This window comes from Colletotrichum destructivum, chromosome 4 (assembly GCF_034447905.1).
Source record: "Colletotrichum destructivum chromosome 4, complete sequence".
Lineage (NCBI taxonomy): Eukaryota > Fungi > Ascomycota > Sordariomycetes > Glomerellales > Glomerellaceae > Colletotrichum > Colletotrichum destructivum.
In genome coordinates this window covers 3,360,919-3,379,895 of record NC_085899.1, presented here as the reverse complement: position 1 = coordinate 3,379,895, position 18,977 = coordinate 3,360,919, and the positions used below count along the sequence as shown (strand labels likewise).

At 55.1% G+C, this 18,977-nt stretch overlaps 5 protein-coding genes across 5 annotated transcripts; 2 read left to right on the top strand and 3 right to left on the bottom strand.

The window, feature by feature from the left end:
• Window positions 1-536: 536 nt before the first annotated feature.
• CDEST_06945 (Putative HNH nuclease) lies at window positions 537-2,797 on the bottom strand. Its single transcript, XM_062923104.1, has 3 exons — window positions 2,142-2,797; window positions 1,925-2,073; window positions 537-1,864 (listed from the first exon to the last, which is right to left on the bottom strand). The coding sequence occupies exons 1-3, from the start codon at window positions 2,683-2,685 to the stop codon at window positions 1,010-1,012; spliced, it is 1,548 nt and encodes a 515-aa protein (XP_062779155.1). The 5' UTR covers window positions 2,686-2,797; the 3' UTR covers window positions 537-1,009.
• A 502-nt stretch (window positions 2,798-3,299) lies between these two features.
• Window positions 3,300-4,838, bottom strand: CDEST_06944 (Putative six-hairpin glycosidase superfamily, glycosyl hydrolase, family 88). The gene is made up of 2 exons (XM_062923103.1): window positions 3,680-4,838; window positions 3,300-3,605 (listed from the first exon to the last, which is right to left on the bottom strand). The coding sequence occupies exons 1-2, from the start codon at window positions 4,835-4,837 to the stop codon at window positions 3,504-3,506; spliced, it is 1,260 nt and encodes a 419-aa protein (XP_062779154.1). The 5' UTR covers window position 4,838; the 3' UTR covers window positions 3,300-3,503.
• Window positions 4,839-8,018: 3,180 nt separating this feature from the next.
• Window positions 8,019-8,644, top strand: CDEST_06943 (uncharacterized protein; the record flags this gene model as incomplete). Its single annotated transcript, XM_062923102.1, has 2 exons — window positions 8,019-8,299; window positions 8,353-8,644. 2 exons carry the CDS (start codon window positions 8,019-8,021, stop codon window positions 8,642-8,644), a joined length of 573 nt encoding a protein of 190 aa, XP_062779153.1.
• A 932-nt stretch (window positions 8,645-9,576) lies between these two features.
• On the top strand, window positions 9,577-11,680 carry CDEST_06942 (uncharacterized protein; the record flags this gene model as incomplete). The annotated part of the gene is made up of 5 exons (XM_062923101.1): window positions 9,577-9,986; window positions 10,034-10,113; window positions 10,181-10,696; window positions 10,770-11,050; window positions 11,157-11,680. The coding sequence occupies exons 1-5, from the start codon at window positions 9,738-9,740 to the stop codon at window positions 11,678-11,680; spliced, it is 1,650 nt and encodes a 549-aa protein (XP_062779152.1). The 5' UTR covers window positions 9,577-9,737.
• A 3,069-nt stretch (window positions 11,681-14,749) lies between these two features.
• CDEST_06941 (uncharacterized protein) lies at window positions 14,750-18,130 on the bottom strand. Its single transcript, XM_062923100.1, has 6 exons — window positions 17,386-18,130; window positions 16,802-17,162; window positions 16,551-16,668; window positions 16,395-16,465; window positions 16,303-16,327; window positions 14,750-16,172 (listed from the first exon to the last, which is right to left on the bottom strand). The coding sequence occupies exons 1-6, from the start codon at window positions 17,569-17,571 to the stop codon at window positions 15,629-15,631; spliced, it is 1,305 nt and encodes a 434-aa protein (XP_062779151.1). The 5' UTR covers window positions 17,572-18,130; the 3' UTR covers window positions 14,750-15,628.
• Between the last annotated feature and the right edge of the window lie 847 nt (window positions 18,131-18,977).

Genomic DNA, 18,977 nt, shown 5'->3' with positions numbered 1-18,977 from the left:
GTGTATCCTTCCCTTCCATCAGTCGTCTTGATTCGGTTCCTGATTTTCTCGCGTCTGAAAAAACAAGAGGTCGGACGGAGTCCACACCTAAGTACGATGAGACCTTTCCCGTTTTCATCGTTCCTTTATGATCCGGTATCCCAATTCTTCATCCAACATTTCGCCCGATTTCTTGGCCTTCTCGACTGCTTCAATCCAAGCCTCCATCCACACTGGGGGGGGGGGGGGGGGGGGGGGGCTGCTTGCTCGCAAAGTCCGTGTCGAAATCCGGGTCCTCATTGCGACAGGCCGCACCAGTCAATGCTGCTATCCGGCACAGGTTGTATTGCAGGCGGAGAAGAGCCTTTCTGGGAAGCAAATTGGGGTCGTCTGAGGTGATCTTGAACCTGTGCCCATCCTTTATGTTAGATTTTAATGTCAGTCTATTCATGTTTCAACACGTCTGCCCTAGCACACACGACACGGCGATGGCAGCATTATCAGCATTAGTAGCAGCGAGAAGTATAACTGCCGCTAATCTAAAGTTTCTTCGCAACATGCAATAGTCTGTATTCCTCCCCCTTTTAGTCAACTTTAATCCAGTTCCTGGTTCCTTGCGTTTGGACTGTGGAAAAAAGGACATGACAGGAGAAAGGACGGATTCTGATCTAATCATACAACATGCTTCCAAGAATTCCGATGGTGCCGCGAAAACGACGGCATCCCATTGACTTCATCAGCCCTGCATCGTAGAGGATTCGCCACCCTGTCTGTTGCGGGCGACTGAGGGTGAGCCGGTCCGGCTCTTGCCCTTCTCATCCGGAGAGCCAGTCAGAACATTCATTTGGCCTTCACCAAGTTCTCCCAAAGGTCGGGGCGTCCTGGGGCTCGTCGGAGAGGCCCATGGGAGGCGCTTGGGAGAAGTTGACTGATCGAAATGCATGCCCTTCAGAGAGCTGACATGGATACTCTTGGGGCGCGGTCGCTGGCGGGGGCGGAAAGGAAGCTCGATCCTGGCGCGATGGGACTCCTACATCTCATCTTTCGTCTTCGGTCCGGTCTCCTGTTCTTCGTCCCGATCTCCCTCGGTCGGAACTCTAGCTTCCTCGGTGTCTCTGGCCCTCTCAGCCTCTCTGGCCTCTCTGGCCCTCTCAGCCTCTCTCGCCCTCTCAGCCTCTCTGGCCTTCTCAGCCTCTCTGTACGCCTCAACCTTTCTGTTCCAAGCTTCCCAATCGAGAGGTTCCTCGATCTCGATTTCTGTTGCCACCTCGGAGTCGGAATCCGAGTGCGCATCATCGTCGGGCCCGGCCGCACCAGTCAATGATGCCATCCGGCATAGGTTGTATTGCAGGCGAAGGAGGTCCTCGCTGGGGAGAAACTGGGGGTCTTCTGAAGTGATCTTGAATTTGTGCCCATCTTTGATGTATCTCTGGGTCTCGAGGTTGATGATCCGGATAGGCACGTTGTGCTCATTGGCGAGAGGCTGGAGGATATCCTTGACGGGCATGTCGATGTCAACCTGCTCGACAGTGGGATATTTCTTATCGAAACGGCTTCCGAGCTTGGAATTGTGCATCCAACGCACCTGGACGATGATCCAGGTTCCGTCTTTCGCGACCTCGATTGGCTCCAGCGCCACCATTGCCTTGCCCCAGAAGTTGTGGAATGCACAGTTCAGCGAGACCATGTTGCGAGGATGATCGTAGCCCTCGTCATCAAGGAGATTATGGGGATTCTCAACCTGAGGTCCCCAAATAGTTGAAAGCTGCTGGAGCGCCTGATCTACCTTGTCCTTGTACTGCCGAGCGCTGTGCGGAATGATGTGGCAAACCTGAGGGAAAGGCGCCGCGGTCAACACACAGGTACCCTTATCCCTTTCGTATGCCTGAAAAGAATGGTTAGCGTAATGTCTTTGTTGTCTGTACTAAGAGAAGTATGGACTCACAAGCTTTCTATTCTTCTGGTCGCGTGTGTTCTTGCTTTTACCCTTCGCCTCATCCTCGGCCTTCCGTTTTTTCTTGTTGGCGGGAGTGGAGACAGATCCATCACCCTCATCTTCATTTCCTGAAGCTGCGCCTGGGCTTCTGGCAAGAACTATCAAGCTGGCGTTAGCACATCATCGGATGAAAAGACTGAGACGGAGAAGGGGCGGGGGTTTCTACAAATGTTCATGAGAGTTGGCAGGCAACCTTGGAGACTTGACATCAAGGTGGGGATAGTACGGGCCTCGTGTAGGCGGAGCTCTCTGAGTTGTTCAATAGGAGCGATTGCGAATGCCGACCACACCAAAGGCGTGAACATTGTTGGGTTGAGCAACTTCAATGGCCCGTTGCGACGAAAAGCAAACTTGGTCGTCTTGAGCCAAGTCAAGATCTCCTTGCGCTCTGCGCTGTCAGGATCTTCGTCCAAGTAGGGCGAAACGACTGAAGGCTTCTCCTGATAGTTGAGATGACGCAACATGTCGTGGAGGTCGTCTTGCTGCACTGCCTTGTCATCGAGGAACTGAAGATTTCGCAACATGACTCTGGCCTTGAGCTTTGGGATCGGTCCTTCGCGAGCCTCCGGACCAAAGAGAAGAGCGGCCTTGGCAGCGATCTTGTCTCTCATCTCGTCGAAGGAGAGCTCCGAGTCCGAATGCGAATCGTCCGACTGGTGTGAACCGTCCGACTGATGTGAACCGTCGTCTGACTGCGCTGGGGTACTCATGGCGATGTCTGGCTCTGATGAGACGAATGATAATGATGGAAGTATGAGAATGGTGGAAGAACTCTGATGAGAGAGACGGTTGGATGAGTTGTCGAAGGGCAGGTTCTCGGGTGAGTATGGAGGAGAGATCAAAAGGAGGCAGACTTATCTATCTCCTAAAGGTGAAGGAAGGTCTATTGCCCCACTATGGCAGCCTGCAGGAACAGGGCGGGAAGGAACCTACCTGAAGGGCCTAGCTCAGGTGCTTGCCTCCTACCTACCAAGGTGCCTAGCCGATTGCCTGAGGTACCTGGGTAGGCTCTTAAGTTGTGTAGGTACCTACCTACCTGAGTAGGTAGGTAGGTAACGGAAGAAACAAAACGCGTTACATCAAGGTACCTTGCTTTGACCTTTTTCAGCTCGGATGAACAGGCAGGCGTGTTCGTTTTTCTCTCAATCAACTCCAATGGCGCCAATCAAGCATATCAGTGTTACCAAGAGATATAGCGTATTGCTGGCATTGAATAGGAGGTAATCGATTGAGATTGGGATCGAATTCTATATTTCTTTACTGCCTGGAGGGTATTGCAGATTAGCAGCCTGATCTTGCAGCCTGGTCTCGTACTAGTTGTTCCATGTTTGTTTGTTATCCTCTTTGGCCCTGTGCTTGTTGCCTCAAAGGTCTAATCATACACAAAGCGAACCAATACAATCTTAGATGCCTGGCCTTGTTTTCTCCGTTGGGAGAGGATTCCGCTGGGTCTTTCTCCATCTCCCCCACTCTTCTGCGTATCCTTTCAGGCAGGATGCTGGGCTTCGTTTGCACAAGACAGACGCATCTATGCCGAGATGTTGTTGCGGAGCTCCCACTCGTAGGCAGCGAGCAGGTACGGGCCGACACCACGGGTGTCGTTGTCGACGACGGGAATGCCGACATAGTACTACGGATTCAAGTCAGCATGATGTACCCAACTCTCTCGACACACGACCACAGGCGCAAAGGGGTTCTTCTTACCTCAAACGAAGCATCGCTGTTCAGGGAGCCGACCTGCACCGTGTCCGTCCAGGTGACGGTGCCGTTGCAGTTCATGGTGATGAAGTCGGCCACGAGGTGCGTGTACGCCTTGGTGGCGGGCTCGAGGTACGTCGCCTCGTCGATGTAGCCGAGCCGCAGCCCGGCGAGCCAGCCCCACGTAAACATGGCCGCCGACGAGCTCTCAAAGTAGTTGCCCTCCTTGCCCGGGTACGGCTCGTTCATGACGAGCCACCAGCCGTTGGACGTCGGGTCCTGCGCCTGCTTGAGTGCCGCCGCGAGGGACGTGTAGTAGCCAAGGAGACGCTCGTACCCGGGGTGCTCCTTGGGGAAGAGGTCGAGCACCTCGATCAGGGACATGAAGTACCACCCGACGGCACGGTTCCAGATGAGCGGCGACGCGCCCGTCACGTCGTCCGCCCAGACGGCCTCCTTGCCCTCGTCGAACCCGTGGAAGAGCAGGCCCGTCACGGGGTCGCGGATCGCCTCCTCGATCTTGTCCCATTGCAGGACGATATCGTCCCAGGCCGTCGTGTTGGCCGCGTCGAAGAGGGACGTGTAGTGCGCGTAAAAGGTGTCGGCCATGTAGATGCCGTCCAGCCACATCTGGTTCTTGTAGATGGGGGAACGGTGCCAGAAACCACCGGTGGGGGTACGGGGGTGGTTGTTGAGCATGCCGCGGATCGTGGTGGCGGCGATCTTGTACTTCTCCTCGCCGGTGCGCTGGTACCAGTAGAGGATGTTGCGGCCGATGCGGTAGTCGTCCAGGGAGTAGTGGTCGGTGCGGAAGCCGGGGATCGTGCCGTTCTCCGTGACGACGAGGCCGTCGATGCGGGAGCGGTACCACGCGAGCAGCGTCTCGTTCTTGGTGAGCTCGTAGACGGCCTCGACGCCCGTGTAGAGCGCCGCGCGGCCGTACCAGTAGTCGCGCTGGGGCTCGTTGTTGTTGAGGATCCACGAGTCGATGGTGCGGGCCGCGAGGGGCTCGTTGACGTCGACGTTCCTCTTGAGCACGGCCGCGGCGGCGCCCGTGGCGAAGAGGAGAGCAGAGACTGGCTTCATCGTGACGGATTTCGGCTGCTGGGGCTGGGTCTCGTGGGCGGGATCTCGAAGAAGGAAGAGCGGCGGCACTGGATTCATCGGGTGTTGCGCACGCCGTCCTTTATACACACAATCGCGCAGCAGCCGCCCACTCGTGTCGCCTTCTTTCCCCAGGTTCATCTCGTCAGACATTGCTTCGAGTCATGGTGCCTGGGAGGAGCTGCTGCAGACGCATGTAGGTGCCAGGGGCAGCTCTCCAAGATGAGCGTACAGATGCAGAGGTCCTGCCAAGCTAGAGACAGAAGCAGGCGAGGTCGCAAGCGGGACGGATGGCCTCGGTGAGGTATCCGTTACGATCTCGGCTCTTCCTGGATCAACCAACTTCCAATCAGCAGTAGTGTTGTCTTGGGCATGTACGACGTCAAGGGGTTTATCCGTTGCCCAGGAACCTTTTCATCGTTGGCGACGCGGTGTCGTTACGAGGGTCCTGCCTATCAGGGTAACGTGCAACTGAAAGACGCAGCGACGGCGATGAGAGAGACGTGGAAAATTATCGTCCGGGATAAGATGAGCTGTGAGGCTCTCCCCGCTCAGCGAGCTTGGCTTGGCCTTGGCGCATGGAGGGGAAAGGGGGTTGGGGCGACTCGACGCGGCCATTGAGGAATCTCGTCCGGTCAATAGCGCGGAGACCTCGACTTGGCCTTCCCTGGGCATCGTGGGGACGGAAGCCCACATGGAATCTCAACTACCAGCCAGACGCGTTTGGGTACTGAGCGGAGCGTTGACTGCGCGAGAACGAAGGAGTCGGGATGTCAGGGACGAGGCTTGGCATGGTTCGATTACTACCCACCGACCTCGTCAGGCAAGATGCCGGATCTTCGCCTCAAGACGGACAATCATTTCTCCTCGAGGGAGTGTTGGGCGACTTGGCGTGCAGTAGGAGCTTGGAGGCAACCAGCATATAATGGCAATGAGGAGCAACCCCCCGGCCAGAGCCAAGTATATTGAACTTTATCGGCTCCGTGGCGGTGCAACCCAGGGTTGCATTGCCGACTATTTGCAGGAAACCCCGTCATGGGTCTGATGGGAAACCTGCCGAAGCATTGGCAATTTCTCATAACGCGTTCGCAGGTTGTAAGATTCTAGACTACGAATGCAAATGTCGTCTTGATTATCGTCTTGCTTCGGTAGACGAGGCCATGTGCTTTATTTGGTCTTGGGCAACCGGACGGATAGCTACCTATTTTCACGTCCCAGCTCTCACTGGCTGTACGTCAACTGTTGTTTGTGAGCCAGTGGGCTTATGAAAGGCATCAATCAAACAGTCCTGCAGCAGCCAGGGAGCTGTTCTCATAGTACAGCCTCGGATCGCTGATGTCACGGGGCATGAGTTGAGCCCTAGGCGAGTAAGAGGCGCAGAACATCACGCACATATGCAGGTACGGAAACACCTGTCATTCCTACCTAGGTACTCCCTCGGCGGCGGCAGCTGCGTGGGTTGAGGCTACGACGAGGTTCTGCCTGGATTCGACAATCTGATGAATGTAGACTCTTGGTACGCACTTGAAAAATCACCGCTGGAGCTGCCAGATACCGCTTCAACCAACTCATATCCTGTGACAACTGAAGCTTCCAGTGGATTGATATCCGTTCTTGCGTGGCTACTCAGCATGTGACGTCTTTAATAGGTGTTGAAACTCATTTCTCGAACCCGTAATCGAACCGTAATCGAATGATGATCTGATGAACTGATCAAGGAATACAAGCCTACTCAACGTTCAACAACCCCAAAACATGGTGTCAGGGGAATCCATCTTAGAGCCGAGTGTATTTTCCTTCGTTTAAGTGGCGGAGCTCGTGAGACACAGATCCCGTGCAGCAAAGGCCCCTTGAGTCCAGATGCAGAACCATGCTTGTGGCCTATTGATCAAGACGAGCTCGGATTTGTCTGGGACTGACAACACATTTAGTACTGCGCTTCATTATCTCGTCGACGTGCTGAGTCTTGTGTCTGTCTCTGTCTTGCCAGCAAAAAAAATAAAAATTGAATGGATGGCGACTGCCAATCTCCAAGCGAGGAAAAATCGGTTATGAAATGTCGAATTAAGGTTGGTGGTAAACTTGGACGCGGAGACGCACTGTGATGAATGATGGGACAGCTTCACTCCAAGAGAGTGTCTCTCGAGCGGCAGGGCAACGACAACGGCGAGAACAGTACGTCCAAAGATGGAGGATCCAGCACAGGTGCGTCGGCTCGTGCTCGGCTTCCGACTTGTCCCATATTTATCCACGCCGGGTTGCAGCCGAACGACTCCCATCATGGTGGCACAATATTCATCTTCTGTTATGCTTTCGCTATCGCCCGGGGGATGCGAGATCGGGTTAAGGCGGCGGCGGCGGTCTCTGTTCAGACTACCTTCATCGATACCGCGCCGGTCGAGGACCAAGGTGTCGAGCTGGGCGACGTCCAGTACCAGCGGTCGTATAGGGATATTCCCCTAGCCCTCGAAACGAGTGTGACCGGCTAGAAAGAGGTTCTGCATCTCATATCTGCCTGGTCCAGCATCCCCTTCACTGTCACCTTTCAGGCTAACTTGTTCTCACACGCGACCATTCCATCCATCCTCGGCTACATCATCCGCCACCACGAGCTCCTGGGATACCAACTTTCTTTCTCCCAAATAGGGAACGCTGGCTACCCGGGCTGCTCGGCACAGATGGGCTTTGCAGCTTTGCTTAGTTGAAACGCTGCTTTGGCAGCGACGGCGGCGCCACGGGATTGAGGCGGATCTGGGACGAGGTGGAGGGATTCGAGGAAGCCTGTTCAGGACGTACTCGGTCGATTATCTGCAGTGTGTTGTGATAGAGGGAGGTAAACGGGGGAGTTGAGCCAGCAGGGCAACGAAACGACGATGGGTTGGTTGGTGATGTCTGTGTCGTTGGGTCATGTGACTATAGATAGTCATAATATTCAGAGGCCAAATGTACTTAATATCAAAACCCCCTGGCGGGTTGATGATGCCTGCATTTAGCACATTTCTGCGCAGCCATAAGGGTAGCTAGCCAAGCATCAATGTGGTGTGGTCGACGGTTCGATTATCGATAAGACAAGCTTTGTCATGAAGCACGACGCGTGCCTCTCTTCGTTCTTGCCTCTCTCAGACACACCTATTGTACCTCCACAACATCCTATCCACTCTGCAATTAACAACACTCGACAACAACACCCGATCCCCAACCATTTCATATTACGCTCACACAGTCCACTCTGACCGGTTTCATGCAACAAGCCAGCATGGAACCCACCAAAGCCTCAAGCCATAATACACACCGGATATCCAAGAATCCGCCGCCGCCAGCAACCAAGTCCAAATCCAAGTCGGTGACCTCCAACGACCGGGTGACAACCGACGTGCTCCTCGCTATCAAGCCCGTCCACCTCGCCAACATCGTCACCCGGCAGAAGAACCATGAGTATCGTAAATACCGACTGCGTGACGAGGTAACGCGGCTGTGGCTGTACGAGACGCGCGAGGGCGGCGAGGGCCGCTCGTCTATTACGTATGTCACTTTCTGTCCCCTACTCAGCCTTTCGAATACTGAGATGATTCTAGGCACATCGCAGTCATCCCAGTCTCCGTGCGTCACACCCCTGGCACCGTGCCGACCGAGCCCTTCGGCATCGGCAATGACGACTTCAATGCTGGGCGCAAACAGTCAAAATACGACTACCCTCTGCTTGAACTCTACGAGCTGATACGCCCCGTCACAGTAGCGGAGCTAAAGAGCCACTGGGGGATGGGCGGGGCGCCCATGGGATGGCGCTACCTGACAGCAGATCTGTGGCAGGACCGATGGGGAGATGACGACCAGGGCAGGGGTGACAAGGTGGTTCAGGTGTTTTGAGCTGCTGATTGGAAGGTATAACGCACATTACTTTCAAGCAGCCAGCTAAGCCAGCTAACAAGGCCTATCTCCAAGGGCTTCCAAAGTGCCCTTTGCATGCACTATCATTTGCATGCAATATACCCTCCAACCCAAAAACAGCACTAAATGTCTAGAATGGGGTTAGCAGTATCCGCCTCCCGCATCCTGCCGAGGACCTCGCCCCTCCTTTCTCGACGTGGCAGGCCAGGGGCCATACCTTTCACCGGAGACCATTATCGAAATCATCCCTAATCAGAGAGAGGGTTGGCGAGATAGGCAAAACAGCCGGCAAGCCGTGGTTGATGGCGTAGTCTGGTGGTTTCCCGATCAAGCTGGCGTACGTGGTTGCGCACAAGAGAGTCAGCTCTAGTCGAATCAGTTGGAGTACTTGATCAAGCCATCGCAACTATTTACTCACGTCTGCGAATTCTTTGTCTCTTGATCCTGATAACTCAATCGGGCCAAATCTTAGGTTATGGTAGGCTACGTGGGTGCTCATCAACCGACGTAGCTATAACCTACCACGACCCCGATTGAAGCGATTCTCGGACCTGCGCAAACGAGCAGTCCTAAACACATGGATGCCGCTCCGGGATCGTATGCGGGTACAGATGCGCGACATTGCGCACTCCACCGTTGGAGCTGGGCATGACGGACAGCTGTCCCCCGGATCACCAGATCTTCGCGAGGGTCTTTCTGGATCCGGGGCGTCCAATGGGCTTATCAGGTCATCGTATTTTCCTCCCAACACCTGCACATGTCATTGGACTCCAGAATGAGGCGGAATTTCTCATACAGGTTCCCCTCTCATGGCGTTTTTTCAAAACGATTGTTCGCAAATGCGTGCGCGAGCGCGGGCGTGGATGATGTAGGCAATAGCAGCAAACGCTGGAAGATAAAATGACGAGGGATCGAGTCGGTTCTGGGCTGTGTGGCTCCTCCTCAGTATTCAAACGCGACACTTCGATTCCCATCTCTTCTGGCTTCAACGTTTTGCTTCCTCCACCACCTTCCAAGACCAAGGAGCGAACCACTATGTTCTGATCTCAGCGTAGGCGTGCACTGCTCTAGAATGCACGCAACGCTGGTACCTGTGCATCCTACTACTCCTTGGCGCAACTCCATCCATTGCAGAGTCATCGGGAAGCCTTCGATCTTAATCGACTTCAGCCCATTGATCGCCAGGTTCAAGGCTTCCTCTTACAACTGGTCCGGCAACCGTTCAACGGATATGCCTAAGACACACGAAAACCGCTCCCCCAAGCCACACAAGTCCTCCAACACTCGGGCCAGTCCGAACCTTGCAGTGAGACAAGCACCAGTGAGTTATCAAACCTCATTGGGCTGTATGGGTTCTGACAAGAACAGGGAACCAAAAGCCACAGGTCCGCGCCATCTCGGGCCGAAAACAGCGGGGGAGGAAGCGAGGCGGACAACGTCTCTCGCAGGTTCGTCGCCATATCAAGAATGAAAACCGGCCGGCGTGGATTGAAGTAATTAACAATGTGCCCTCAGATCACACTCTCCATCAACAACCCAGGCCTCGGAGCCGTCGCAGGGTCCGGCCAGGCGCTCCGACTCTGATAACAACCCAAGCAAGCCCAACCTCGGGCCCAGCGCGTACATCGACACCTACGTGGAATATCGCAAGAGGCTGTTCATCAAGATCTTTATGGAGAAGGTCGACGAATGGCTTGACGAGAACGTCTGTCCCCTTGAAGAGGCATGCGACTACGAAGAGGGGTCTTCGAGCAGCTCCAAATCATCAGGCAGTACGGGGAAAAAGAGCAGCGGCAACCGAAGCAAGCCTCCGGCTGGGAGCAAGAGGCAGCTGAGAGGGGACGACCAAGACGAAGACCGCCAGGGAGGCGAGGACGGAAGTCGCCAGGACCGCAACAAGAAGCGCGCAAAGACGGACGTCCACGACGACCGAAAGCGATTCGCGTGCCCCTTTTACAAGTACGACCCCAAGAGATACAAGCACCATCGAAGCTGTTTTGGCCCGGGATGGACCGAACTACATCGGTTGAAGTAAGATCCTATGTTGAGCAATGGGTGTGGGTTTTCTTTCTACAACTGTGACTAACGACACGTGGATCTCCAGGGAGCATCTCTTCCGTCACCATCGCGTCTTCACGTGCAGCCGCTGCTTTGAGCAGTTCGGCGAGGACGAGGGTCTCCAGAAGCACGTGAGGGCCAGGAAAGCTTGCGTTCTCCAGGACGAGAGCGCCCACGAGGCGGACCCGGGGGCGGGGATGGACCGGGAGACGGAGAAGAAGATCAGGTCCCGCAAGCCGGGCAAGCAGAGTAACGTCAGCAGGTGGTACGAGATCTACAGCATTCTCTTCCCGGACGAGGTCGACATTGAGAGTCTTCCAAGCCCTTGTGAGTATCCAATAATACCATGAACTTTTCCCACGAACAAGTTGTATTTTTTCTTCTCTTCTTCCTCTTCTTGACCCAAACGGTTAACACCCCGGGAACCTACTAGGGTACGACGACCCGGCCGGCTCGAACGGCAACAACACGCTCTCCGACTCGGACGACCTCAAGACGCAGTACCAGCACTTTTTGCGGCGCCGGATCCCGTCCATGATCCGCGAGGAGCTCGAGGCCGAGGTCGCCAAGTCGTTCAACGACGTCGGGTCCGCGATGCAGAGCCGGCTGTCGACCTGGATCCGCGACTCGGCGGCGCGGTGCGCCAAGATCTTCGAGTACATCCCGTCCCCAACCGAGGCGGCGGCCCAGGGCGACCCGGACGCGGCGCCGTCCAAGTCGCGCGAGGGCTCGCCGGTCTCCGGCCCCATCGGCCTCGTCGGCGCCAGTTCCTTCGCGGACGGCGAGCCCGCGCTCGTCCCGTGGCCGTACGGCTTCCCTTCTCTGGCGGATTTCGACCTCTCCTTCGAGATGCCCGGGCAAGACTACCCGGCGTTCGAGCAGTGCATGCACCCGACCCTGGACTCCGCTTACGAGTCTGGCAGCATGGGTGGTTCCTCCCGGGTTTGGAGGGGATAGTCCAGACAGAAGACGAGGTCTGGTAATATGACGCACAGATCTCGCACCCTGTTTGGCGTGGTTCCCTCGTTTCACGCAACGAATCCCATACGTTTTTAAAGCGCTCGAAGGACACCAGACAGACAGCCTTTAGAGTGTTGCTCCGTTCGTTCATAACACTTCTTCCCTACTCCGTTTGTATTCTATTTTTGTTCTCTCTTTTGTTGTACCACACTGTCGTTTCCTTGGATTCAAGCAACGGTGAGGGGAAGGAAGCAAACGAGACGAAGACTGCCGGGCAGTTTCAACAAGGCTTCTGTGTTGTACGCTGAATTGTCACTTCCTGGAGTCACCTACTTTCTTTTAACACAACTCCCTGTAACAGGTCAATGCGGATATGTATTCATTAAATTTCCCCTCCATCATCGCCTTTTTAATGGTAGTCGTCTTTCGGCTTGGCACAAATTCCCAGAGTGCCTGCGTCCAACTCACTGCATTCAGCGCGTAAGACTTGACTGCTGTTGCAAGAATGACGCCGTTAATTGCGGGCAGCAACTTAACGCATCCTACCCCGTGACAGCGACAGCCGCCCATGTCGATCGTGACCTGTAAGCTGTCTGAGTCAGTGATATGGGTCACGGACGCCCAGATAAGAACCAGACGGCCCTGTCGGGGCGACCGAAAGGGGGTGATCCAGCAGAACCGGCATAGGATAGATGGAGTGATGGAGTTTACGTATGTGAGAGGTCCATGCCGGTCCGGTAGGAACAGAGATTCCAGCGTACAGAGTAATCAGAGATTGCCGATTTGCTGACCGCGATGCCGGGGCGGATCAGTCTTTTTTTAAACTTTTGGGGGGTGTAATGTAGTTTGCGGGACTCGAGCCATGGGTTCGGGTCAGAATACGTACGTTTATTGAGATCGTCCATGTTTAGCGCCATCCGGCGACTCGGTATCTGGGTGAATTAAAGTGGTTTGTACACCGCGCTATTGATTGCTTGAATCGTGTGTTCTTCCCATGGATGTTTGCGTGATTTGCTTCGGGGGGTTCGTTTGCGTTATTGGTCCGCTCGCCAAGAAGAAGCCGCTTGAAGCTATTTTTTCTTACCCTTGGCCACCCACCCACCACCACCCGGGCACTGGAGTCGAATGTGATGCCTGCCCGGCCGTCGACTTTGTCCACTCCCAGGACACGGCCGCCGAGAGAATGAGTTGAAGGTTGGTTAGTGTAGGGTTTATGACGTGGTTGGAATTCAGATTGGCCGAAGCTGTTAGCCGAAGGGGTGAAGACAATTCATTTCTCTTCCGAAGTTTCAAATGATTGGACGTGGGATTTGGAGCGCAGACTCTTCGTCTACCTACAGTAGTTGGCTAGTTAGTCGTTGTAGCAGTGTACTTAGCGCACCAGCAACTCGCGGGGGCCAGACAGACATCGAAACCTTCTGACAAGTGCAAATGCGGCATTTGGAGTTGACGGGGAACGGCTTTCTGGGCAACAACAGGCGGGCGACCCTTGCTAAGGCGCCGCCGCACCACGGTCCAGACACAGCAAACCAACTCACAAGAGAGGGAGGATATGCTCCGCCCGGGAGAGTTGCGTCACACACTTGCTTGGCCTTGTTTTCGCACGATCCAACCACTGACGAAACCGTTGGCTCGCCCATCGCCTTCATTTTTCAACTCGCCGCCCCCATCCCCTGAAACCAGCGTGTGGTAGCTGAGCCTCTAGAGGGGGGGGGTGGACAGTGGACAGCATCTGGTCTGTGGTCTTTGGTGTGTTACGTGCATCTGACAGTTCCATCGTCGTCCCAGACATCCACCCACCCACCCACACACACGCACACACACCCATCAGGAAGCCGGTCCAGCCATGGTGTCTAATTCATCGTCTGCACCCATTCGCGCGGTACCAGATCGTGCACTCATCTTGGTCGAAGAACCCTTGCTCTCCCGAGAGAGAGGCATTAGGCGTGTCACATATGACCGCGCACGCGGTGTCCCGACGGGCTTGTACGGACGATCAAACACGGGCGACCGGGACATCGCCCCCCCCCTCCCTCCCCCCTCGAGTGGGCGTTGCACGCGCGTGGGCGTGGGCGTGGGCGTGGGCGATAGGAGCGCGCATCTTATGGAAATCCCTTTGAGGGGAAGTGAGGTGCTCGCTCGTTTGAACACGCGAGTCTCCTGTGCCGAGTTCGTGCGGCTCCATGACGTCCGAGGCTTGAGTCAGACCTCAGGGTCTCGTGGCACCCGGCCTATTCCCACCAAAGAGTCAGTCGCCATGTCTCGGGTCCAACGGGCACCGGAAGCAAGGCAGGCTTCTAAGTAGACAGCGATCGTCACTGTCTCTCTCCTTTATCGTTGACATGACTGGGCGCGGGCGTTGGAGACAGTTGCAACATGACACTTGGACAACCCCCTCCCCCCGAGACCTGCCAGACAAGTCTGACAGCGACACGCGCAAGGAGCCGGAGCTCATGCATTCAGACGCCGGATGTTCGATAGAGTCGTGTTAGCCGGGCTCCGAGGTAACATGTAGGGGTTGCAAAATCGCCGACTGGTGTTTTGTTGTGTGTGTGTGTGTGTGTGTGTGTGTGTGATTTGACTGCACAGTTACACTGAGCCGTCACAGAGAGACATTCACGTTCTGAGTTATTAGCACCTGTACTTACATTGTTCTTGTCCCCCGGTCGCCCGTCCGAATTTCGACAAGTGTGCCCGGAGTGGTTGCAGGGCGCCGCCGACCCCCCGCGACCACGACTGAGGGATTCGGCCGTGTGTTTGTTCTATTTTCTGCCACGAAAGAGCGAACAGGATCCAACCCTGAACGCCTCCAACCTCCCCGCCGGGATGGACTGTTGTCGCTCTTGGACAGATCACAACACAAAACTCCCTTTCTTTCCCAAGGACTCCAGAGATCATCCCCCCCGGACCGCCGTTTCAATGTCGTGCTCAGCCTCAAAAATTCGGGGAATGGGGGAGGGGGGCCGATACGATAGACACAGTACAGTACACTACATCGTAGATGGCTCGAGTCGGGGCGGCCGAGGACGGGGTGGGATTTAATTGAGTGAGGATCGACCACGAGTTGTCTGTATGTAGTTGATTTGATGGGTTCTTTGAAGTTATGTACTGACTAGGCTTTCTACCCTCTTCTTTGTTCTTTTCTCTGTTCTCTCTTGAGAGAGCCCAATCGTCCGAAAGTAAATACACAAAATGTCGCTCAACCAATCCAAATAACGCGAGTAATATACAAGGGGCTTATCTGTGTGCCGGATTCAGCGTTCCCCCACATGCCCTCAGTGATCATCGCCTGCCCCATCCGTCTTGTCCATTGATCCCATTCATCCATCTGTCCCCATCCGTCAATGAACTCCAGTCTTTTTTTGTCATCTCAATCAGGGTCTTTCCCTGATGGGCGGCGGTCCCATAGTCTCCTCCCCTCCTCCCCCAGCGGCGTGCGTTTTGTGATGAGTGATACGGTACCGGTCTCGACGATCGTTGGGGAGGGTTGTGTGAGCGAGTGAGAGAGAGAGAGAGAGAGAGTGTGTGTGTGTGTGTGTGTGGTATGCGCAGTAACGGCGGCCAAGTCGAGGGAGTGTGTTGCGTGCGGCCCTTGTGCCAACTGAACCGCCTCGTTGCGACGTCTGGGACGCCCTTTCGTTGCTGGCGCGGGGTTGGAGGGTGAAGTGAGGGTCGGTCGGTATAAGGATTACAGGGCGTTTTTTAATGAGTGTCTTTTATTTTGGTGCACGAACCCCTTTTTTTCTTTTCGTGGATCCAGAAACCAATTATTCGGTCCATTGCTGAGGTGCAATTATCCAACAACAGGCTTTTCGGGATGGGGAGGAGGGGGGGGGGGGGGGAGGCCGCGGGCGGAAGTCCAAGGTTCCTGTTTTACTTTGCTTCGAGAAAGAAAAACAAGTGTCGACATTTTTGTCGTCCCATTTGTTTGTTCGTCTCATGATTCTAGGGAAACCTGCGAGGCGGCGGCGGCGGCGATAGTCCCTGCTGGACGTGTCCCTGTTCCAGATCCAGATGCGAATTCGAATTCGAGTTCGAATGGGGCTCGAACTCGAAGTCCAGGCTCTTGCCCGAGTTGGAGGAGCCGTTGAGGTTGAGGTTGAGGTTCGGGGCCTCGCTCCCGGACAACGGCCACATGTCGGGCAGCGGCGCGGTGGGCGGGCGCGGCTTGAAGTCGGCCTCGGAGGGCGACGTCGTCGTCGAGTCGGACTCGCGCGGGTAGGAGGACTTCCAGTGCGGCGGCGTCTCGTCCGAGGACTCCTCGGGAATCTCGCGCAGGGCGATGCGCTCGTTGCCGAGCTTGTCGTTCTGGACGGCGCCGGTCGATATCCGCTTGCCGCTGCTGAGCTTGCTGCCAAACGTCGTGCTCCGGCCGTCCGCCGTGGACTCGAGCCGCTTGGACGTCAGCGACGTGTGGATTTCGCGAAGGATCGGGCGCAGGATGGGGATGCACTGGACGATGATGGTGCCGGTAATTTCCGACGAGTACCTGATGCAATCTTAGCGGACGCGTCCACCGGGTGGAGTTGTGGATGGAGTCCAAATTCAGTCTCATATGAGAGAAGAGAATGAGAGAGACTCGGGAACTCCTAACTAAAAAAAAAAAAAAAAATACTCACCAAATTTGGGACATGCCGTTGCGGTCTGATGATAAGGAGTGGTTAGTATGCGTGTAACTCTGGATGGGTTGGTTGATGGTATTCAAACTTACAGATGTACCAAGGGTCACGGTCGTTGCCCTCGTCTTTCCAGCCGACTCTGATGGCCGAGACAATGGCGACGCTGTGAGAGAGAAGAAAAAGTCAGTCCCTTTGTTCAACCAACGGGTTGAATGACTCTTGACTCGGTCGGGGTTTCGACGACTCACATCATTCCCAAACTCATCGTGATGCAGAGGCCGACTTTCTCGGCGCGCTTCATCTCCAGTGTGCGGGTGATCAACCATGGGAAGCAGGCAAAGACGAAGTCCATGATGATGTTGTAAACTGGGGAAAGTCGAGTCAGCCGGTGAACAACATTAACAACAACAACAACAACAACAACAACAACAATAACAATTTTGACGCGGAGGGGAACCGCGATTCTGTGCCCGCGCGATCAAAGGGGAGAACTCCTCACCATTGCCGCCCTCCTTGAAGTCGTTGCGGAACTGCTTCTCGAGACAGAACTGGAGCCGGTAGTCGCCCTCGTAGGTCTTGCTGCCGCAGACCTTCCCCCACTGGATGATGACCTTGGCGACCATGTACATGTTCATCGTGGCGATGCAGAAGTACAGGACCCATCGCTGCCACTGGTTGCTCATGCGCAGGAGCGTCACCCCGAAGGCCGTCTTGGTCCACGCCTGGCCGATCAGCGTGCCGCAGGACGAGATGTTGATGAGGATGTGCATGCGGTCGTCCCACTGCTTCGTCGAGTCTTCGAGCACATAGCCGGTCGCGAATTCGTAAACAATCAATGTGTTGTTCGCTAAAAGAATGATCTAGGGCGGGAAACTTGGTCAGCCCAAATGGGGGTGTGGTCGGACAACAATGACAGCAACAAAAACCCCGTGTTTGCCTGTTCTTGTCCCGTCCCGTCTTTGCTGCAGGAACTTATACAGCCCAACAACTCAAAAAAAGAGCCGTGTTGCCCGTCGTTCATCCATTGCGTTTGGGGGCCGGGAACGGGCCAAGGGAGGTTGGTGTACGCGCAGAAAAACTCACCCAAGTCACCATAAGAATGTAATCATCGTACCACAGCCCGTGTCGTCTTGTGATTTTACACCATAGGCGCAGTGCGAGGAAAACGGTCGCACCGGTAAAAAGGCACCATAGCCCGACGTTCAGCTGCACGAAAGGGTTCACAAAAGTGTGTACAGAGTCGTCGTGGTTCCGCGCTTCGGTGTTCATCGTTTACATTCTGGGCCGGGCGTGAGAGCCGCAAGCCTTTTTTTGGGGGGGGTGAAAAAAGGTCTCTCGGTTGGTCCTGGAAGAGTCGGTCGTCGTTGTCGTCTTTCGTCGTAGGGATGGGGCGGATAGGCGAACAACAATAAACTCTCTCTCACACAGACACACGGCACGTAGAATATGAAGGGATGGGAGGGGGGGCGGGAGGCCGGAAAGTATATGAGGGCGAAGACGGGGAGGGACGGGGTCGGGGTCGGTGTGGTGAATGTAAGTCGAAACAAAAGACGAACCAAATGAAGGCAAGATGCGACCAGGCGCGGGAACGGAAAGTCAAAAAAAGGTAATAATGGGAAAAGAGAGAGTGTGTAGAATGGCGGACGGGCTAATCAAAAAAGTGTTAGCTGTGCAGAAATGAAGAGATGAGGAGAACGGGTGGGAGGGCGGCGCAGGATCAGGCACAGGCAATATCCAGGCATAAGCAACTCGCACACACACACACACAGCAACAACGGACAAGGATGAGGAGGATCGGGAAGACAAGGGGGAGGGGGGGGACTCAAGGATGGATGGGGGTTTGAGAGAAGGAAAAAATGGGAAGCGAAGGGAGATCCGGCTTGCTTGCTTGCTTGCTGCCCAGCCCCAGCCCGTGTGGCCTGTTCTTTCTCCGGTCTTCTTTACGGTAATCCGCAGTCCCTCCCACCAACATGCGAGATTCTAGACGACGACACCCACCCCCCACCCCCTCTGCGCGAAGCCGAACGACTCCTGGAACTCCTGGAAATATATGAACGACCGGGGTGGGAGGGCGGTCCTGCTCCACCGAGACTCTCGAGCACCATCGGCTGATTGGACCCCATGCCGATGGAGGTGTTTCCCTCCTCATGTACTCGGCTCCGCGTAAATCTCGCCAAAAGATACATATATCATCCATCACACGCAGCGCAGCAGGCTGGAGTGCTGCCAAGGAGGCTTATGCGGTCTTTCGTCCACGCATATGAATGCAAGTATCCCCTTCTCTCTCTCTCTCTCACTCTCGGAGGGTGAGGAGCCAGACAGGCAGGTCACCAGGTGTGACACACACACACACACACACACACACACACACACACACACATATATACACACACACAACTACGGTAAGGTTGGGATGCTGTGCAACTGTTCCCGGGAAACGATGGGAAGAGAGCCAGCCAGCAGCCTTGTTGGTGGAGAAGTACGGAAGTACGACAGACAGAGAAGCCGGAGAGAGTTGAGTTTAACGGCGATGTGCTAGACGGATAGAGGCAGCGGTGCAACTCACTGAAACCGGCCTGTTACAAGATCAGAGGATTGTCGATGAGCTTGACTCTCTTGGTCCTTTCTCAGGTTCATCATCTTCATGACTAGTTGCAGACTACAACCTCGCCCGA

Excerpts from the sequence above, each read along its gene's own strand:
- CDEST_06944 (XM_062923103.1), bottom strand. The coding sequence starts at position 4,837 with ATGAATCCAGTGCCGCCGCTCTTCCTTCTTCGAGATCCCGCCCACGAG. Across the intron at positions 3,606-3,679 it reads ACAGCGATGCTTCGTTTGAG|TACTATGTCGGCATTCCCGT; the intron begins GTAAGAAGAACC and ends TTGAATCCGTAG.
- CDEST_06941 (XM_062923100.1), bottom strand. The coding sequence starts at position 17,571 with ATGAACACCGAAGCGCGGAACCACGACGACTCTGTACACACTTTTGTG. Across the intron at positions 16,466-16,550 it reads ACGATGAGTTTGGGAATGAT|CGTCGCCATTGTCTCGGCCA; the intron begins GTGAGTCGTCGA and ends TCTCTCTCACAG. Across the intron at positions 16,173-16,302 it reads AACGGCATGTCCCAAATTTG|GTACTCGTCGGAAATTACCG; the intron begins GTGAGTATTTTT and ends AGATTGCATCAG.
- CDEST_06945 (XM_062923104.1), bottom strand. The coding sequence starts at position 2,685 with ATGAGTACCCCAGCGCAGTCAGACGACGGTTCACATCAGTCGGACGGT. Across the intron at positions 2,074-2,141 it reads GCCAACTCTCATGAACATTT|TTCTTGCCAGAAGCCCAGGC; the intron begins GTAGAAACCCCC and ends CCAGCTTGATAG. Across the intron at positions 1,865-1,924 it reads ACCAGAAGAATAGAAAGCTT|GCATACGAAAGGGATAAGGG; the intron begins GTGAGTCCATAC and ends CATTCTTTTCAG.